The following is an 18,386-nucleotide window of genomic DNA, read 5'->3' as shown; positions in this document are numbered from 1 at the left end:
CAATATGATTGGTGCAGGCTTGGAGGGCTGAAGGGCCTGTTCCTGTCCTGTACTTTTCTTTGTTCTTTGTTCTCACCCTGGAGATTCCCGGGATCAGTTTCCCACATGCTGTCCTAGAAATACAGGGCAAAAGGCAAAATAAGGAGCAATCCCTTAAAATACAGGACAGTTAATCACCCTGAAATTGACCTCTTAAACGTTAGCCATCTCCTGGGGAAACTACCCCTTTAATTGTGAACATTAGCCAGACAAATAAATGTGTCAAGCTGAGGGAGCAAAGGATGTCAATATCTTTAAGAGAGAGAGAGAGAGAGAGAGAGACCTGGGCCAACCTTTCCAGAGTCTGCACCCTCCCTGGATTCACTTCCTTTCCCTTCAGTTCCTGCAAGTTAACAACTTACCCCGAGAATGAGAAAAGAAATGGAAAGGGGGAAACATTGATTTCCTCACAGATGTTGCCCAGAGGAAGAAGTTTCAGTCTGAAGCTCATTGTCCAACTTCCGCATTGTGACGTCCACAATAGAACCCTGCCTGAATCAGCCAATAGGAATCATTCTGCTGCGCAGTGATGTCCTCTGGTTCCAACCGCTTCCTCTTCACCATGGACTTCCAATCCCTCTACACCTCCATCCCCCACTAGCATGGTCTGAGGGCTCTCCGCTTCTTCCTCGAACAGAGGCCCAAACAATCCCCATCCACCACTACTCTCTTCCGTCTGGCTGAACTTGTTCTCACACTGAACAATTTCTCCTTAAACTCCTCTCACTTCCTCCAAATAAAAGGTGTGGCTATGGGTACCCTCATGGGCCCCAGCTATGCCTGTGTCTTTATGGGGTATGTGGTACATTCCTTGTTCCAGTCCTACTCCGGCCCCCTCGCACAACTCTTTCTTCTGTACATAGATGACTGCTTCGGTGCTGCTTCATGCTCTTGTCTGAACTCGGAAAAATTTATTAATTTTGCTTCCAATTTCCACCCCTCCATCATTTTCACGTGCTCCACCACTGACACTTCCCTTCCCTTCCTTGACCTCTCTGTCTCAATTTCTGGTGATAGACTGTCCACCAATATTCATTACAAGCCTACCGACTCCCACAGCTACCTTGGCCACAGATCCTCACACCCCGCTTCCTGTAAGGACTCCATCCCATTCTTTCAGTTCCTTTGCCTCCATCGCATCTGTTCTGATGATGCCACTTTCAAAAACGGTTCCTCTGACATGCCTTCCTTCTTCCTTAACCAAGGTTTTCCACCCACGGTGGTTGACAGGGCCCTCAACCGTGTCCAGCCCATCTCCCGCGCATCCGCCCTCACACCTTCCTCTCCCTCCCAGAACCATGATTGGGTCCCCCTTGTCCTCACTTATCACCACATCAGCATCCGCATTCAAAGGATCATCCTCTGCCATTTCCGCCAACTCCAGCATGATGCCACCGCCAAACACATCTTCCCTTCACCCCCCCGGCGGCATTCTGCAGGGATTGTTCCTCCGGGACACCTGGTCCACTCCTCCATCACCCCCTGCAACTCAACCCCCCTCCCACGGCACCTTCCCATGCAACCGCAGAAGGTACAACACCTGCCCCTTTACTTCCTCTCTCCTCACCATCCAAGGGCCTAAACACTCCTTTCAAGTGGAGCAGCATTTCACTTGCACTTCCCTCAATTTAGTCTATTGCATTCGCTGCTCCCAATGCGGTTTCCTCTACATTGGAGAGACCTAACGCAGACTGGGTGACCGCTTTGCAGAACACCTTCGGTCTGTCCGCAAGCATTACCCAGACCTCCCTGTTGCTTGCCATTTCAACACTCCACCCTGCTCTCATGCCCACATGTCCATCCTTGGCCTGCTGCATTGTTCCAGTGAAGCTCAACGCAAACTGGAGGAACAGCACCTCATCTTCCGACTAGGCACTTTAAAGCCTTCTGGACTGAATATTGAATTCAACAATTTTAGATCATGAACTTTCTCCTCCATCCCCACCCCCTTCCTGATCCCCCTTTTTCCCAATAATTTATGTAGATTTTTCTTTTCCCACCTGTTTCCATTATTTTTAAATGTATTTCCATCCATTGTTTTATCTCTACCTTTTAGCCTATTTCGATCCCTTCCTCCCTGGGCTATCTGTACCTTGCTCGTCCTGCTTTCTACCCTTAATGATCACATTCCTTTAGATAATATCACCACCTTCAACACCTCTTTGTCCTTTGGTCTGTGACATCTTTTGGTTATCTCCACCTATCACTGGCCCTCTCTCCAGCTCTACCTGTCCCACCACCTCCGCCTCCCCCCCACCCCACCCCCCCCCCAACCCCGACCCCCACTAAACCAGCTTATATTTCACCACTTTTCTAATTTTCCTTAGTTCTGTTGAAGAATCACTCGGACTCGAAACGTTAACTGTGCTCCTCTCCGCAGATGCTGCCAGACCTGCTGAGTTTTTCCAGGTGTTTTTATTTTTGTTTTGGATTTCCAGCATCCGCAGTTTTTTGCTTTTATCCTCGGGCTCCAGTCTGCGGGCCAGACGCGCAGACATGGGAGCCCCGGGAGCCCCGCCCCCACCCATTGTTCCCCCTCCCCCTCCCCCTCCAACGCCTCGAGCCAAGGTTTCCAGCCAACCGGCTGACTGCTCCGGCCAGAGCGAGAGGCCGCTCGGAGAGTCCGGGAGAGGGGAAGCTGCGCATGTGCGGGGGAGAGCCCGCCCCTTCCCGTCTTGCTGAAGGATTGACCAATGGGAAGAGTTGGATCACCGGAAGGACCCAGGTCCTCCAGCCAATCAGAGCGCGGGCTTTGTGTGAATGAAGATTGAGCTTCACACAGACTAAAACTTCCTGCTGTGTCCAACATCTGTGAGTAAAACACTTTCTTTTCTCCCCCTTTCCATTTCTTTTCTCATTCTGGGTGCAAATTGTTGACTTGCAGGAACTGAAGGGAAAGGAAGTGAATCCAGAGAGGGTGCAGACTCTGGAAAGGTTGGCCCAGGTCTCTCTCTCTCTCTCTCTCTTAAAGACATTGACATCCTTTGCTCCCACACCTTGACACATTTATTTGTCTGGCTAACAGGATGGTCTCTTTCCTAATCTTCACAATTAACAAGGTGGTGTCCCCAGGAGATGGCTGACATTTAAGGTGTCAATTTCAGGGTGTTTAACTGTCCTGTATTTTAAGGGATTCCTCCTTATTTTGAATTTTTGCTCACATTTTTAGGACAGCCTGTGAGAAACTGATCCCTGAGCTTCCAGGGTGAGTTTGAGTGATTCGAGTGGGACAGCAAGTGAGTGAGTCGGCTAGCAGAGAGATGATGATGTTGTGATTGAACAAGAAACGTTGTAAGTTTTAGTTGATTTTAAACCCCACTATTATTGTCTCTAGATACTTCCTCCCCAGCCCCTCTCATATTGAAATCCAAACACCCCCAACCTGCTTCACGGTCACAAGCATCTCACCCCCCACCCGTGCCTCCCCCACGGCTTAAGTGCCCCTTATTTTATTTCATTAGAGTCCTGCCCCCTGGACAATACAGTATAAGAGGACAAAGATATGTATAATGTTGTGTCTGGGGTATTATGATATGTACCTGGTGGGCCAAATCCACAAGGGAAACTTGGCCACGCTATCACAACAGTTTTGCAATTTGTATTTATTACAAGAAGATGTGTGCACTGAATTCAGAAACAAGGAGTCCACTAAGACATTTAGAGATTTTAAACAAGAAATATTTATTAACAAAAGGAAAGATTTCAAGCACACACAATAAGATTACAATTTCTTAATGCAATAACAAATCCTCAAATTCCTAATTGACCTAACTCCAAATTACACCCCCCCTTTAAGGCAACAATCCAAAATAGATTTTAAATTTAAAAAATAAGTCAGCAAGTTACCACAGTACCCACTTGACAGAGGAATTCCAAAAGCTTGTCTTCAACTTTAGTTTCTGGACACAGTTGACTTATGCACAAATGGGTGGAAGCTTCCTGAAGGCTGTTTCACACACTCCTGTTAGATCTTACATGGCACCCCCAACAGAGCCTTTCATTCTCCTTTATATATGTTTCTCTCTCTTTAATATGTAAATTCCATTGTTTCATAGCTCTTTGGATCTTTACCTTTCCCATAAAATAACAATCTTTCGTGTTGCCAATATTATCAGTAACCTTTGGGAAAAATGAACACAATGCTTAGCCTTGCTCATCTGGCTAGTTGTAAAAATCCTAACATCCCTTTGAAATCCAAACAACCCCTTCATTTCATTAGAAACACAAATTCCCTCACACCTTACATGCTAGAACCCCATTGATGTTTACTCATTAGCATTTCAAGTACATTTCTACACCAAACTTCTTTTGATAATTTAAAGCTTGCAGTTTCTCTGACCCCAAATGTAGTTAAATCACACAGAGAGAACCATCCACGCTCACACTCATAAACCTACTCGACAATAAACCAGAATAATATTGTGAAAATTATTATACTTCTGTAATGAGGGAAACTTTAGATATATTATTGATAGTTTTGTCATAAAGTTCATTTGTTATCCTAGTCTTGGAGGACAGTACTATAGCTACTTAATATATTTCCAAGTATGGAGTAATTCTGACACAGAAGGAGTCCATTTGACAACTCGAGTCCATACCAACTCTCTGTAGAGCGATCCAGTCAATCCCATTCCCTTCTATACCCCCGTTCCCCTCCATTTTTATTTCCTTCAAGTGTCAATTCAATTTCATTTAGAAATTATTCATCGTCTCTGGAACCACCACCCTCATAGGCAGTGGGTTCCAAGACATCACCACTGGCTGTTGAAATAAAGTTCATCCCACAGCACCATGTATCTAATCATGTAATAGAGCACTGTGTTTTAGACACATTTTTAGTGCAGTGCTATTGGGTGTATCTTCGGTGCAACAGAGTGAGAATGGAGTGAGAGTGTGTGGGATGGAGATTTACTGCTTTTGGGGAATGAGAGAGGAAAGAATGTTCCTCAGAAATTAGAATTGTCTGTTCTGAATTTCTATCACGTACTGACAATAATGACTTTTGTAAACTCCTTTAGCAGGATATTAGAAGGGGAGGATTTGTAGACAGCAATCTCAAACCAAACATCATGGCAAGATCTGACAGACTCACTCGACTCATCGGGACCTGAATATGATCAGCCTTTGTATCTGGAAGGAGAAATGTTTGTCTGTTCTGTCTGCTTCAAAAGGTTTTAAATATCATAGTAATATTAGAAGAGGAAGATTTGTAGACAGAAAACCAAACATCACACCAAGATTGGGACATGAGTGTCAACGGCCTTTGAATCTGGAGGGAGACATGTTTGTTCTGCCTGCGTCAAATGATTATGAACAACAGTGTGACTGGAAAAGCACCGAGAGAGTGTTCCAGTGCACTGACTTTGGTAAAAGCTTCAACCAGTGACACAGCCTGAGAAAACATTGCACCATTCACAACAGGGATCTGTGTTCTATATGAAGGCGAGGCTTCAACTGATCACCAAACCTGGAGAGTCACAAGGATACCAACATCAAGGAGAAACCATGGAAATGTGGGGACTGTGGGAACGGATTCAAATCCCAATCTGCGCTGGAGATTCATCGACGCAGTCACACTGGAGAGAAGCCATTTATCTGCTCAACATGTGGGAAAGGATTCAGTAATTCATCCACGTTGCATGCACACCAGCGAGTTCACACTGGGGAGAGGCCATTCACCTGCTCTGAATGTGGGAAGAGATTCACTCGGCAATCCCACCTGCAGACACACCAGCAAGTTCACACTGGGGAAAGGCCGTTCACCTGCTCTGTGTGTGGGAAGGGGTTCATTCATTCAGGCAACCTGCAGACACACCAGCGAGTTCACACCGGGGAGAAGCCGTTCACCTGCTCTGAGTGTGGGAAGGGATTCACTCGGTCATCCGATCTGCTGACACACCAGCGAGTTCACACCGGGGAGAGGCCATTCACCTGTTCCAAGTATGGGAAGGGATTCACCCGGTCATCCCATCTGCTGACACACCAGCGAATTCACTCTGGGGAGAAGCCATTCACCTGCTCTGAGTGTGGGAAGCGATTCAGTGATCGATCCACCCTGCTCAGACACCAGCGAGTTCACACCAGGGAGAGGCCATTCACCTGTTCTGAGTGTGGGAAGGGATTCACCTGTTCATTCGAGCTGCTGATACACCATGACAGTCACACCAATTAGGGACCTTTTAGATGCACTGACTATGGCTGTTGATTGTGCGAATTGAGGTTATGTTTTTACGGGTGGACATCATGTATTGGATCGTTACTTGAGCACATATAAGGAGACCCTTACTGACAAAGAGTGGAGTCAAGTCAGGAGGTATATACCTGTAATGTTTCACTCGGTGAATAAATCTATACCAAGTAAAGATTGGCTGCAGTTTCTTCCTTGGCCATCAGGCGATCAACATTATAACATGGTAATAGAGAATGCTTGTCTAATGGTGAATGGTGGTAATGAGAGGAAAATAAAACACGAAACAGAGGCTTACAACATGAGTAGCTTTTGTGAGAAATGGCTGAAAGCAAATGGAAATTGGCAGGGTCTGATTACCCGCTGATGTTCTCGGAGTCTGAGCCACACGACCAGTGGAAGAATGAAGTAGATATGTGGACACGGGTTATGTCCCTACCAAGGAGGAAACAAGGTCTGGTCCTGGCATTGTCACTTCCCAACAAAAGTAAATTCAGAAGCAAAGTATTTAATGAGCTAGCTGCCTGTCGGTTGGATACTGAAGAAGTTTTGGATCTTCTATTCGGGTTCATTGATGAGATTTACAAGAAAGATGATCTACTGGATGCCTATGAAGCATTGTAGGACTTTGACAGGTTTCGAATGAGGGTGAAAGCCTCTTTAGCAGATCTGGAAATCACAACAAAAGACAGGATTGGAACAGCACTAATAGGTGAATGACCCCAGGAATGACCAGGGAACAATTAACAGTTGATTCAGGTCTGACTCAAAATATTATGTGATGAACTGCCAAAAGTGGAAATTGAGGGTCTTCGAAGTGACACATGACACAGAGAATTCTGAGGCTGAAGATGATGATTATGATCACTCTGTAGGAATTGTACTAGTCACAAGGAGATTTCATCCAGTGATGATTATGTTAGTCACAGGCTCATTCAACTGTGCTGTGTTAGACAGTGGCTGCACCTCGACAGTATGCGGATCAGATTGGTGAAAATGTTACCCAGATTCACTTCATAGTGAGGATCAACACAAGGTTAAGGAGTTCTACTTGTTTGGGTTTGGTGATGTCAACACATTAAAGTCACTAAAAAGAGTGGGGATTTTTGTAAATTAGCTGGAGGCAGCTACCTTATCAGGGCTGGTGTCGTCTCTAGTGAGATACCCTTATTGTTGAGTAAACCTTCCATGAAAAAGGCACAAATGCAACTGGATATGGAGCAAGATAACGCAATTGTTTTTGGATCTGCAGTTTACTCAATCAGGACATTAGCGTCTCCCCTTAACAATACCTGATGTTTCTAATCAGAGTGTTTGAGAAGGATTAATAGTATCAATGATAAGAATCAGAGTAAAAAAAAACAAATTATTTTAAAGCTAAACAGACAATTTGCTCACCCTTCCTGTCAAAGATAACAAGTCCTGCTAAAAGATGCAGGGGTGGTTGGTGAAGAGAATACGAGGCTCATAGAAGAGATAAGTGCAAAGTGTGAAATGTGTAAAAAGTATGGGAGGATGCTGTCACATCTATTGTAAACCTTCCCTTGGCACGTGACTTTAACCAAGTAGTTGCCTTGGATCTAAAGGGACGGGACAAAGACAGAAATATTTTCATTCTACACTTTATAGACATGGTAACCCGATTTGGTCTTTCTCCAATAATACATGGCAAGGACAAAAGGGAGATTATAGACCAAGTCATGGAGAAATGGATAGGGACTGGACCTGGGGCACCAGCTAAGTTTCTGACTGATAATGGAGGGGAAATTTGCTAATGACGAGTTTAGAGACGTGTGTGAAAACATGAACATTATGGTCATGAACACCGCAGCTGAAAGTCCTTTCAGCAATGGACTCTGTGAAAGGAATCACGTGGTGATCGATGAAATGCTGCAGAAAATCTTAGCTGATCAACCAAACTGCAGGTTGACAACTGCAATGACATGGACGATTCATGTAAAGAATTCACTTCAGATGATTGGAGGGTATAGTCCCTAACAAATGGCCGATAAGAGAAATCCAAATTACCCTCTGTGCTGGGCGATAGCGCTCCTGCTTTAGAACGGACTACAATTAGTTCAATTTTTCGTCATCAATTATCAGATTGTTTCACAAAAAGAAGTGCTAAAACTAAGAAATTACTGCGGATCCGAGAAGAGGGATGTCTTACAATGTAATAATGCTTTGTATAAAGTAAGGAAGATTGTATTTTTGCCTCTTGGATTTGTTTTGAAATATTGTTTGTGCCGATTGTTACATTCCCTGTCAGGACCGTTAACATTTAAAGAGAAGTTTGAACACCCAGTGATAACTGAAAGAATTACACCACAAGATTCCACATTTTCAAACAAAAACAAACTTTACTATATATGTAAAACAAAAGAATATTAAAAACCAGCACTATGAACTGAACATTATAGTTTATGCTATGAAGCCAGTTCTACGTTTTAATTTCTCCCCACAAGTTCCCTTATACTTAACGATATCTTGAAGGTTCATTCACTTCTGTTCCTGGGACCATCCCAAAGGTTTGTTAAAGGTGTGCCCATTCAGACCCAGTTTTATTTCATTCCTTTCCAGCATGTCGACAGCTTCTTCATTCTGGACTTTCATCTTTATTCGAGCTTTTGAATCTTTCACGTCACTCACAAAGTCCTTCATTCTGATCATGTTGGGGTTTTAAGTGTATTTTTTTGTGAACTGTCCATTTGCCTGAACTTTTCTTTTATTCATTCACAGGATGTGGGCTTCGCTGGCTGGGCCAGCATTCATTGCCCATCCCAACCTGCTGCTCCTATAGCTTGTTCTGCCTCAGCACTGGCAGCCACATGTAATTCAGCGTTAGGGGTCATTGAGGTCTTAGTCCCTTCTGTGGTGGCCTTTTATCTTGAAATGCTTCAGGCACTTTTCCTGACTCTACACTGTCCAGTACTCGGGTGGGTACATCAGTATCTTTATTTATATCAGTTTGTTGCTTAACTGGGTCACCAATAGGCAATGGCTTTTTACTCTCGGAAACATCTTCTGAACTGTGAACACACTCCCAGTAAGTGGAAAAACAATATCACCTGCTCAATCATTCCCAAATATAAAATCTATATCTGTAATCAGTAATTTAGAAACAACACCAACAATAACAGAGTCTTTTACTAAAGCATAGTTTAAATTCACTCTACATAATGGGATAGTCACACACTCCCCATCAATACCCCGTACCAATACATTTTTATTCAGTGAGCTTTTTGAAGAAAAGTCTAAATATTTAGCACTGAGCTAAACCAGTATCTCACAGGATAACAATCTTTCAGGCTCTTTCTGGGAGTGACTTCCCCATCAAATAGAAATCCTTCATAATCTCTCAACTCTCTATTTACACCCATGGTAAATACATTAGAAGGTATTGCTTTCTCACAAGCTTCCTTCTCTGGTACAACCTCCTCTGGAGAAACACCAGCCACTTTCACCAATGCCACTAGTTTAGTTTTTAATTTCCAATAAGCTGTATTTAAATGTCCAACTCTATGACAATGAAAACATGTTGGTCTTTCTGACTCTGTAATATGCTCTACACTAGATTTTTTTTACCACCCTGGGGAGAATCTCTTTTCTCGTTCCTACTGTCCTTACCACAAGTTCTGTTCATTCTCATACGACTCACCTCTCCAACCTGTGGTTTGCTGCCAGCCAGGCATCTGTGGGTTAAATCATTGCCATCAGCTAAAACAGCAGCTTCCTTTATATTAAAAACCTTATGGGTCCTGCAGATATGCCCTGATAGCTCATGAAGTGTAGTTTTTAAATTCCTCCATGAATACAATTTCTCTCACATTGTCAAAATTCTGTATAATTTTCTTTGCTCGAAACCACCTGTCAGACAACAGCAGGAAGAAACCCTCTGTCCCTCCCACTTCACCAAGTGTCAGAATGAACATGGTTCAGTCCTGGATGTGATTAACAGCAACAATAACAGCAGAACCCAACTCCGTAATCATTTGTGAATTTGCTGGCGTCTGAGCAAGCTAGATAACCAAGTGAATCCCTTCCCACACTCATTGCAGGTGAACCGTCTCTCTCCGGTGTGAACTTGCTGGTCCTTCCCCAGGGTGGATAATTCAATAAATTCCTTCCCACACAAAGAGCAGCTGAATGGCCTCTCCCCACTGTGAACTCGCTGGTGTGTCTGCAGGCTGCATAACCAAGTGAATCCCTTCCCACACTGACTGCAGGTGAACGGCTTCTCTTTAGTGTGAACTCGCTCATGTTTCAGCAGGTTGCCTGAATGACTGAATCCCTTCCCACACAAAGAGCAGCTGAATGGCCTCTCCCCCCTGTGAACTCGCTGGTGTGTCTGCAGGCTGCATAATCAAGTGAATCCCTTCCCACACTGACTGCAGGTGAACGGCTTCTCCTTAGTGTGAACTCGCTCATGTTTCAGCAGGTTGCCTGAATGACTGAATCCTTTCCCACACAGAGAGCAGGTGAACGGCCTCTCCCCGGTGTGAACTCACTGGTGTGTCTGCAGGTGGGATTGTCAAGCGAATCCCTTCCCACACTCAGAGCAGCTGTATGGTCTCTATCCCGGTGTGAACCGGCTTGTGTCTGTGGATGAATCGCTGAAACCCTTCCCACATGCGGAACAGGTAAATGGCCTCTCTTCAGTGTGAACTCGCTGGTGTGTCTGCAGGTTGCCTAAATGAATGAACCCCTTCCCACACACAGAGCGGGTGAACGGCCTATCCCCAGTGTGAACTTGCTGGTGTATCTGCAGGTGGGATTGGCGAGTGAGTCCCTTCCCACACTCAGAGCAGGTGAACGGCCTCTCCCCGCTGTGAACTCGCTGGTGTTCATGTAGTGTGGATGAATTACTGAATCCCTTCCCACATGTTGAGCAGGTGAATGGCCTCTCTCCAGTGTGACTACGTTGATGAATCTCCAGCGCAGATGGAGATTTGAATCCATTCCCACAGTCCCCACATTTCCATGGTTTCTCCATGATGTGGGTGTCCTGACTCTCCAGGTTCGGTGATCAGTTGAAGCCTCGTCCTCATACAGAACACAGATCCCTGTTGTAATTGGTGCAATGTTTTCTCAGACTGTGTAACTGGTTGAAGCTCTTACCAGAGTCAGTGCACTGGAAACACTCCCACTCGGGTGTGTGTGTCCCAGTGCTTTTCCAGTCACATTGATGTTCATAATCATTTGATGCAGGCAGAACAGAAAAACATTTCTCCCTCTAGATTCAAAGGCCGATGACACTCATGTACCAATGAATCAAGTGGTTCTGTCAAATCTTCATGTGATGTTTGGTTTTCTGTCTGAAAATCCGCCTCTTCTAATATCCTGCAAAAGATGTTTACAAAAGTCATCACTGTCAGTACAGGATAGAAATCCAGAACAGACATTTCTATTTTCTATGGAACATTCTTTCCTCTCTCGTTCCCCAAAAGGTGTAAATCTCCATCCCCACACACTCTCCCTCCTTTCTCATTCTGCTGTACCGAATATACACCCTCCAAATTCCCCTGAAGGTGTTGATTCATGCTGATAAACAGATCCATGCTCACCACTTCCTGTCCAGGATATTAAAGACCTGAAAATCTTGATGCAGGCTGTAAACTGAATACATTCTGGACTAAAAATGTGTTTAATACACAGTGCTGTATTACTTGATCAGAGATTCATGAACGATGTCAGTAAGAACTTTATTAAGATAGTGAGCAGCCATGAAAACAAGCTGGCTGCCGAAGAGGATGGTGGAGTTGGAGATGTTCAATGATTTCAAAAGGAAATTGGATGGGCAAGTGAAGGAAATAAAATTGCAAGGTCACGGGGATATAGAACAGGAATGGGAGTAACGGGATTGCTCAACAGAGAATACTCAAGTTGCTGAATGGATTCCTTCTGTGCCATAATGACTGTATGACTGGAAATGAATAATGTAGCCACAGTACTATATCACAAGGCTAGAAATAATAATAAATATCCTTCATTACAGAGCCATAAATAAAATATCTAATATGTAACACATAACAACACTGGACATATCTCTGTCCTATGTTAATTTACTGTCCCCTTAAATGTCAGCCATCTCCTGGGGAAACCACCCCTTTAGTTGTGAACATTAGGAAAGCGACCATCCTTTTAGCCAGATAAATAAATGTGTCACAAAAACAAAAAATGCTGGAAAAGCTAAGCAAGTCTAACAGCATCTGTGGAGAGAAAGACAGAGTTAATGTTTTAAGACCGTATGACTCTTCTTCAGAGCTAAAGAGAAGTAAAAATGTGGTGAAATTTATGCTGTTTAAGGGGGGTGGAACAAAGACCAGCAACAGGTGGAGGCAAAGGAGAGATTGACAGAGATATCATGGACAAAAGGGTGTTAATGGTGGTGGTACTGGCTAAAGGAGATGCTGATGGTGACATTAAGGATAGAAAGCAGAATGAGATAACAGCCAGACAAGGGTAAGCACTCTGTAAAGAACAACATGAGCACGTGACAGATTGCCCTGGGGGTGGGGGGGGGGGGGGGGGGGGGGGGGTGTGGTTGGGGACGTTGATGGGAAAAAAGATTGAAAATAGGATAAGGTGGGGATAAAACAATGAATAGAGATTTAAACAAATAAAAATAAGTGGATAAAAATTAAAAATGAATATTGAAAAATGGGGATCACAAAGGGGTGGGGATGGAGGAGAGAGTTCATTGTCTGAAGTTGTTGAACTCAATGTTAAGTCCGGAAGGCTGTGAAGTGCCTAATCGGAAGGTTAGGTGCTGTTCATCCAGCTTGCGTTGGGCTTCACTGGAACACTGAACATGTGGGCATGAGAGCTGGGTGGGTTGCGGTTAAATAGATGTGTCAAACTGAGAGAGCAAAGGATGTCATTGTCTTTAAGAGAGAGAAAGAGAGAGACCTGGGCCAACCTTTCCAGAGTCTGCACCCTCCCTGGATTCACTTCCTTTCCCTTCAGTTCCTGCAAGTTAACAATTTGCCCCCAGAATGAGAAAAGAAAGTGTTTTACTCACAGATCATGGACACAGGAGGAAGTTTTAGTCTTCCCATTGGTCAATCCTTCAGCATGAAGGGAAGGGGGGGGTGGCGAGCTCTTCCTCGCACATGCGCAGTTTCCCCTCTCCCGTGTTCTCCGAGCGGCTTCTCGCTCTGGCCAGAGCCGTCAGCCAGTTGCCTGGAAACCTTGGCTCGAGGAGGGAGTAGAGGGGGAGGGGGAACAATGGGTGGGGGCGGGGCTCCCGTGTCCGCGCGCCTGGCCTGCAGACTGGAGCCCGATGACGTCACCACGGAGCAAAGTGATTCCTATTGGCTGATTCAGGCAGGGTTCCATTGTGGACGTCGCAATGCGGAATTGGACAATGAGCTTCAGACTGAAACTTCCTCCTCTGGGCAACATCTGTGAGGAAATCAATGTTTCCCTCTTTCCATTTCTTTTCTCATTCTGGGGGCTAAATGTTTGGGATGGAGAGGAAGGAATGTTCCCAAGAAACTAGAATTGTCTGTTCTGAATTTCTATCCTTACTGACAGCACTGACTTTGTAAATTCCTTTTACAGGATATTAGAAGGGGAAGTTTTGCAGACAGAAATCTCAAACCAAATTTCAACATCTAACCGAGTCACACGATTCACTGGGACCTGAATATCATCGGCCTTTGAATCTAGGAGGAGAAATGTTTCTGTAATTTGCCTACATTCTAAACATCAGGGTGACTGGAAAAGGCCCAAGGCATACACACACAAGTGAGAGTGTTCCAGTGCACTGACTGTGGAAAGAGCTTTCACCAGTTACACAGCCAGAGAAAACAGCACACCATTCACAGCAGAAGAGACCGTTCATTTGTTCTCTGTATGTTCGCGGCCACAACAGAATTGCAAAACTGGAGATACACAAAGACACAGATAGACATAGACTCTATTTCTCTCTATGAGATTTGCACCATGGAGAAACTGTGGAAATGTGGGGACTGTGGAAAGGGATTCTGTTGCCTATCTGAGCTGGAATCTCATCAACACAGTCAAACCGGGGAGAGGCCATTCACCTGCTTTGAGTGTGGGAAGGGATTTAGCGATTCATCCACCCTGCTGACATACTGGCGGGTTCACACAGGAGAAAGGCCATTCACCTGCTCTGAGTGTGGGAAGGGATTCACTTGGTCAACCCATCTGCTTATCCACCAGCGAGTTCACACTGGGGAGAGGCCGTTCATCTGCTCTGTGTGTGGGAAAGGATTCACTCTGTTATCCACCCTGCATGGACACTACAGAGTTCTTAAGTGATTACAGGGGTTGGATTCTGCTGTTATTACTCCTGTTAATCACATCCAGGACTGAACCATGTTCATTTTCACAGTTGGTGAAGTGGGAGGGTCAGAGGGTTACTTTCTGCTGGACTGGCCGGTCTCACGACTTTGCTTCCAGTGGGCTGATGCTCTTTGAGCCTGGGAATATACTTTTCCACTGAACTGGTCCACAAAAGCTGATGAAGGACATTTATTTTATCCTGGATAGTAAACATTGTTCTCCCGATCACTACAAGTAGATCTAAAATAAATACGTTTGTCTTTCCCATTGAGTCTACAGCACAGAGTCAGGCCAGTCAGCTCAATTGGTCTATGTCAGTATTTATGCTCCACTTGAGGCTCCACCCACCCCTCTTCATCTCCCCCATTAGCATATCCTTCTATTCCTTTCTCCCTCATGTCCCTCATGTCTATATCTAGCTTCCCCTTGAATGTATTCATGCTATTCTGCTCACCCACGTGCTGTGGTAGCGAGTTCCACTTTCTCACCACTTGCTGGGTAAAGAGGTTTCTCATGAAATCCCTATTGGATTATTGAACCCCTTCATCATCTTAAAGACTTCCACCAGGTCACCCTTCAGTCTTCTCTTTTCTAAAGAAAAGCAGCCCCAGCCTTTCCTGAGGGTTAAATGCTCTCAGTTCTGGTATTATTCTTGTGAATCTTTGTTGCCCCTTCTCCAGTGCCTCTATTTCCTTTTTATAAATGGAGATCACAAATGTTTACAGTACTCCCAGTGTAGTCTAACCATGGTTCGAAACAAGTTGAACATAACCTCCCTGCTTTTCAATTCTATCCCTCTAGAATGGAACCCTCTATCTGGGCCACACACCTTAGGCAAGATATGAAATTCTTAGAGAAGGTGCAGAGGAGATTTACAAGAATGGCACCAGGGATGAGGGACTTCAGTTAGTTGGAGAGATAGGAGCAGCAGAAATTCTTCTCTTTAGATCAGAGAGTCATTGGGACAGAGAAGGAGGCCATTCAACCCATTGAGTCCATGCCAGCTCTCTGTGGAGCAAACCAGTCCCACTGTCCCTTGCTATCCCCATATCCCTGAAAGTTTATTTCCCTCAAGTCTCCACCCAATTTCCTTTTGAAATCGTTCATCATCTCCGCTTGCACCACCCACACAGGCAACGAGTTCCAGCGCATTACCATTCGCTGCATAAAACAGTTCCTCTTCACATCCCCGCTGCATCTCTTACACAAAATCTTAAATCTGTGTCTCCCTCGTCCTTGTACCATCAGTGAATGGGAACAGCTTTTCTCTGTCCTCCTTATCTAAACCTGTCATAATCTTGTACACTTCTATCAAATCTCCCCTCAACCTCCTTTGCTCCAAACAGAAAAACCCCAGCCTGATGTCTAAATTAAAGAACATACAAAACGTGTTAATGCTTGAAATCAAATTGGAATATTTGTTTTCTGTTTTGAAGGTATTCAGAAAATATTGTACTGGACAGTAAAGGAATTGTAATAACTCACCTTGGGTGTAGTTCAGTGGAATGTATCAATCTGGTTTCCACCTACATTCTAGTGAAAGGCAAGAAAGTGGAGATGAAATGAATAAGTTGATCGCTGTATCTTGGAGAAATTTGTATCCTTTGACCATGAACTTCTTTTAAAGAAAACCACACTCGGGTCTTCATTCTCTGATTGTTTTATTGATCCAAAAGGTGGAAAAGGGGCCAAACTTCAGCAGAAATCTGGCAGAGCTGAGAACAGATGACTTGCTATGTGAGAACAGAGAGATGAGCAGCTCCCAGAGAAAACAAGAGTGCCTTGAATCCTAGATGACACCTGGGTGTCAAGGCCACCATGTTTTCACTGCTTGGCATGGGAATGCCAACTCCCTGTACCGGGGATGGAGCGTGGGAAGCCAATTGTTCGAGAGTTTGACGTGGCTTGGACAGGTACAGATGTTTCAATGACAGGTTTTGTAATTGGTCTGTTCAAATGTTAGCTCAGCAATAGTTTGGTTAAATCAGTCTCCATAGACTTTGTGATGTAAAAAAGTATCAGAAGGGATTCCCCGAGCACAGAGATTTGTAGAGGTTTTACATATTGCATTGACTGGTGCCATGGCATCTGGGGCAGACCAGGAAGCACTTATGTGGAGATGGTGCTTCTACCCAGAGTGTAATGGTAATGCTGCTGCACTTTGATACTACTGCTCAGACATGAGCATGTGTCAGGTCTTATTTATACTGAATAAAATCTAACCACTGTCACCAGTAAGGGTTATCACTGTGAATCATTTCAGAGTTTGGGAAAGGGGGATAAAGGGTTAATACATACAAATTAGGAGCAGGAGTAGGCCATTCGGCCCCTCGAGCCTGCTCCATTCAACAAGATCATGGTTAATCTGACTGTGGTCTCAATCCACTTTCTTTCCAACCCCTGAAACCCTTTCACTCCCTTGTCAAACAAGAATCCGTCAAACTCAGCCTTCAAAGTATTCAGTGACCCGGCCTCCACCGCACTCTGGGGAAGGGAGTTCCACAGATCTCCAACCCCCCCGAGAGAAAAAAAATTTTCCTCATCTCCGTCCTAAATGGGAGACCCCCCCTTATTTTTAAACTGTGTCCCCTCTGTCTATTCTCTCTGACAAGGGGAAACATCCTTTCAGCATCCACCCTGTCAAGTCCCCTCAGGATCCTATAAGTTGCAATAAGATCACCTCTCATTCTTCTGAACTCCAAAGGATACAGGCCTAACCTGTCCAACCTTTCCTCAGAGGATAACCCCCTCATTCCAGGAATCAGGCTAGTGAACCTTCTCTGAACTGCTTCAAATGCAATTATGTAATTTCTTAAATAAGGAGACCAAAATTGTAGACAGTATTCCAGATGTGGTCTCACCAGGCCCTGTACAGCTGCAGGAAAACTTCCCTACTTTTTTATTCCATTCCCCTTACACTTAATGACAACATACCATTTGCCTTCCTAATCACTTGCTGTGTCTGCAGACTAACTTCTTGTGGTTCATGTACCAGGACACCCAGATCCTTCTGTACCTCAGACTTCTGCAATTTCTCTCCATTTCAATAATATGCTTTTTTTATCCTTCCTGTCAAAGTGGATAAATTCACATTTTCCCACATTATACTCCATCTGCCAAGTTTTTGCCCACTCACTTAACCATCTATATCCCTTTGCAGACTCCTTAAATCCTCTTCGCAAAATATTTTCCTATGTATCTATGTCATCAGCAAATTTAGCCACCATACATTTGAACCCGTCATCCAAGTCATCGATATAGATTGTAAACGGTTGAGGGCCCAGCACTGATCTCCTGTGGCACTCCACTGTCACATCTTACCATCCCGAAAATGACCAATTTATGCCTTCTCTCTGTTTCTCATTAGCTAACCAATCCTCTATCTGTGCTAGTATGTTACACCCTCCACCACTCGTTCTTATTTTGTGTAGTAACCTTTGCTGTGACACCTTGTGAAATGCCTTCTGGAAATCTAAGTAAACCACATTTACAGGTTCCCATTTATCCACATTTCTTGTTACTTCCTCGAAGAACTTGGATGATTTAATAAATCACGATGGACTTCCCGAAACCCATTTTCTCACATTGTGTGTCAAAAGAAAAATAAGACCTCACCTCCCCCTCTGGCTCCTTTGTCAATTACCTTAGAGGGTCTCATTTTCTGTTAAAAAGCCTGCCAACCCCTCTCACCCACCTTCACTAAAGTGCGTAAATCCAATCAGGAAAAGTCCAGAAAAATCAAATATTTTTACTGATAAAGGTTTAGTAATGAAATAGGATGTAATTAAAAAATCATACAGAAAATTACTTGAGGATCAAAGAGAACTGGAGTAAAAGGATGCGCATAATT

General features: G+C 44.3%; 2 protein-coding genes across 2 annotated transcripts in view; one reads left to right on the top strand and one right to left on the bottom strand.

Moving 5' to 3' along the window:
* The window catches only part of LOC121273703 (zinc finger protein 229-like), a 1,112,939-nt gene that overhangs the window by 723,160 nt on the left and 371,393 nt on the right, over nucleotides 1-18,386 (bottom strand). The gene's annotated exons all lie outside the window — the stretch shown is intronic.
* Nucleotides 5,498-8,434, top strand: LOC121273593 (zinc finger protein 239-like; the record flags this gene model as incomplete). The annotated part of the gene is made up of 1 exon (XM_041180748.1): nucleotides 5,498-8,434. A coding segment is annotated over one exon (714 nt), but the record flags the coding sequence as incomplete, so codon positions are not given.

This window comes from Carcharodon carcharias (assembly GCF_017639515.1).
Source record: "Carcharodon carcharias isolate sCarCar2 chromosome 27 unlocalized genomic scaffold, sCarCar2.pri SUPER_27_unloc_1, whole genome shotgun sequence".
In the NCBI taxonomy this organism is placed as follows: domain Eukaryota; kingdom Metazoa; phylum Chordata; class Chondrichthyes; order Lamniformes; family Lamnidae; genus Carcharodon; species Carcharodon carcharias.
The sequence above is the reverse complement of the archived record's forward strand: the minus strand, read 5'-3'. Positions and strand labels throughout refer to the sequence as shown.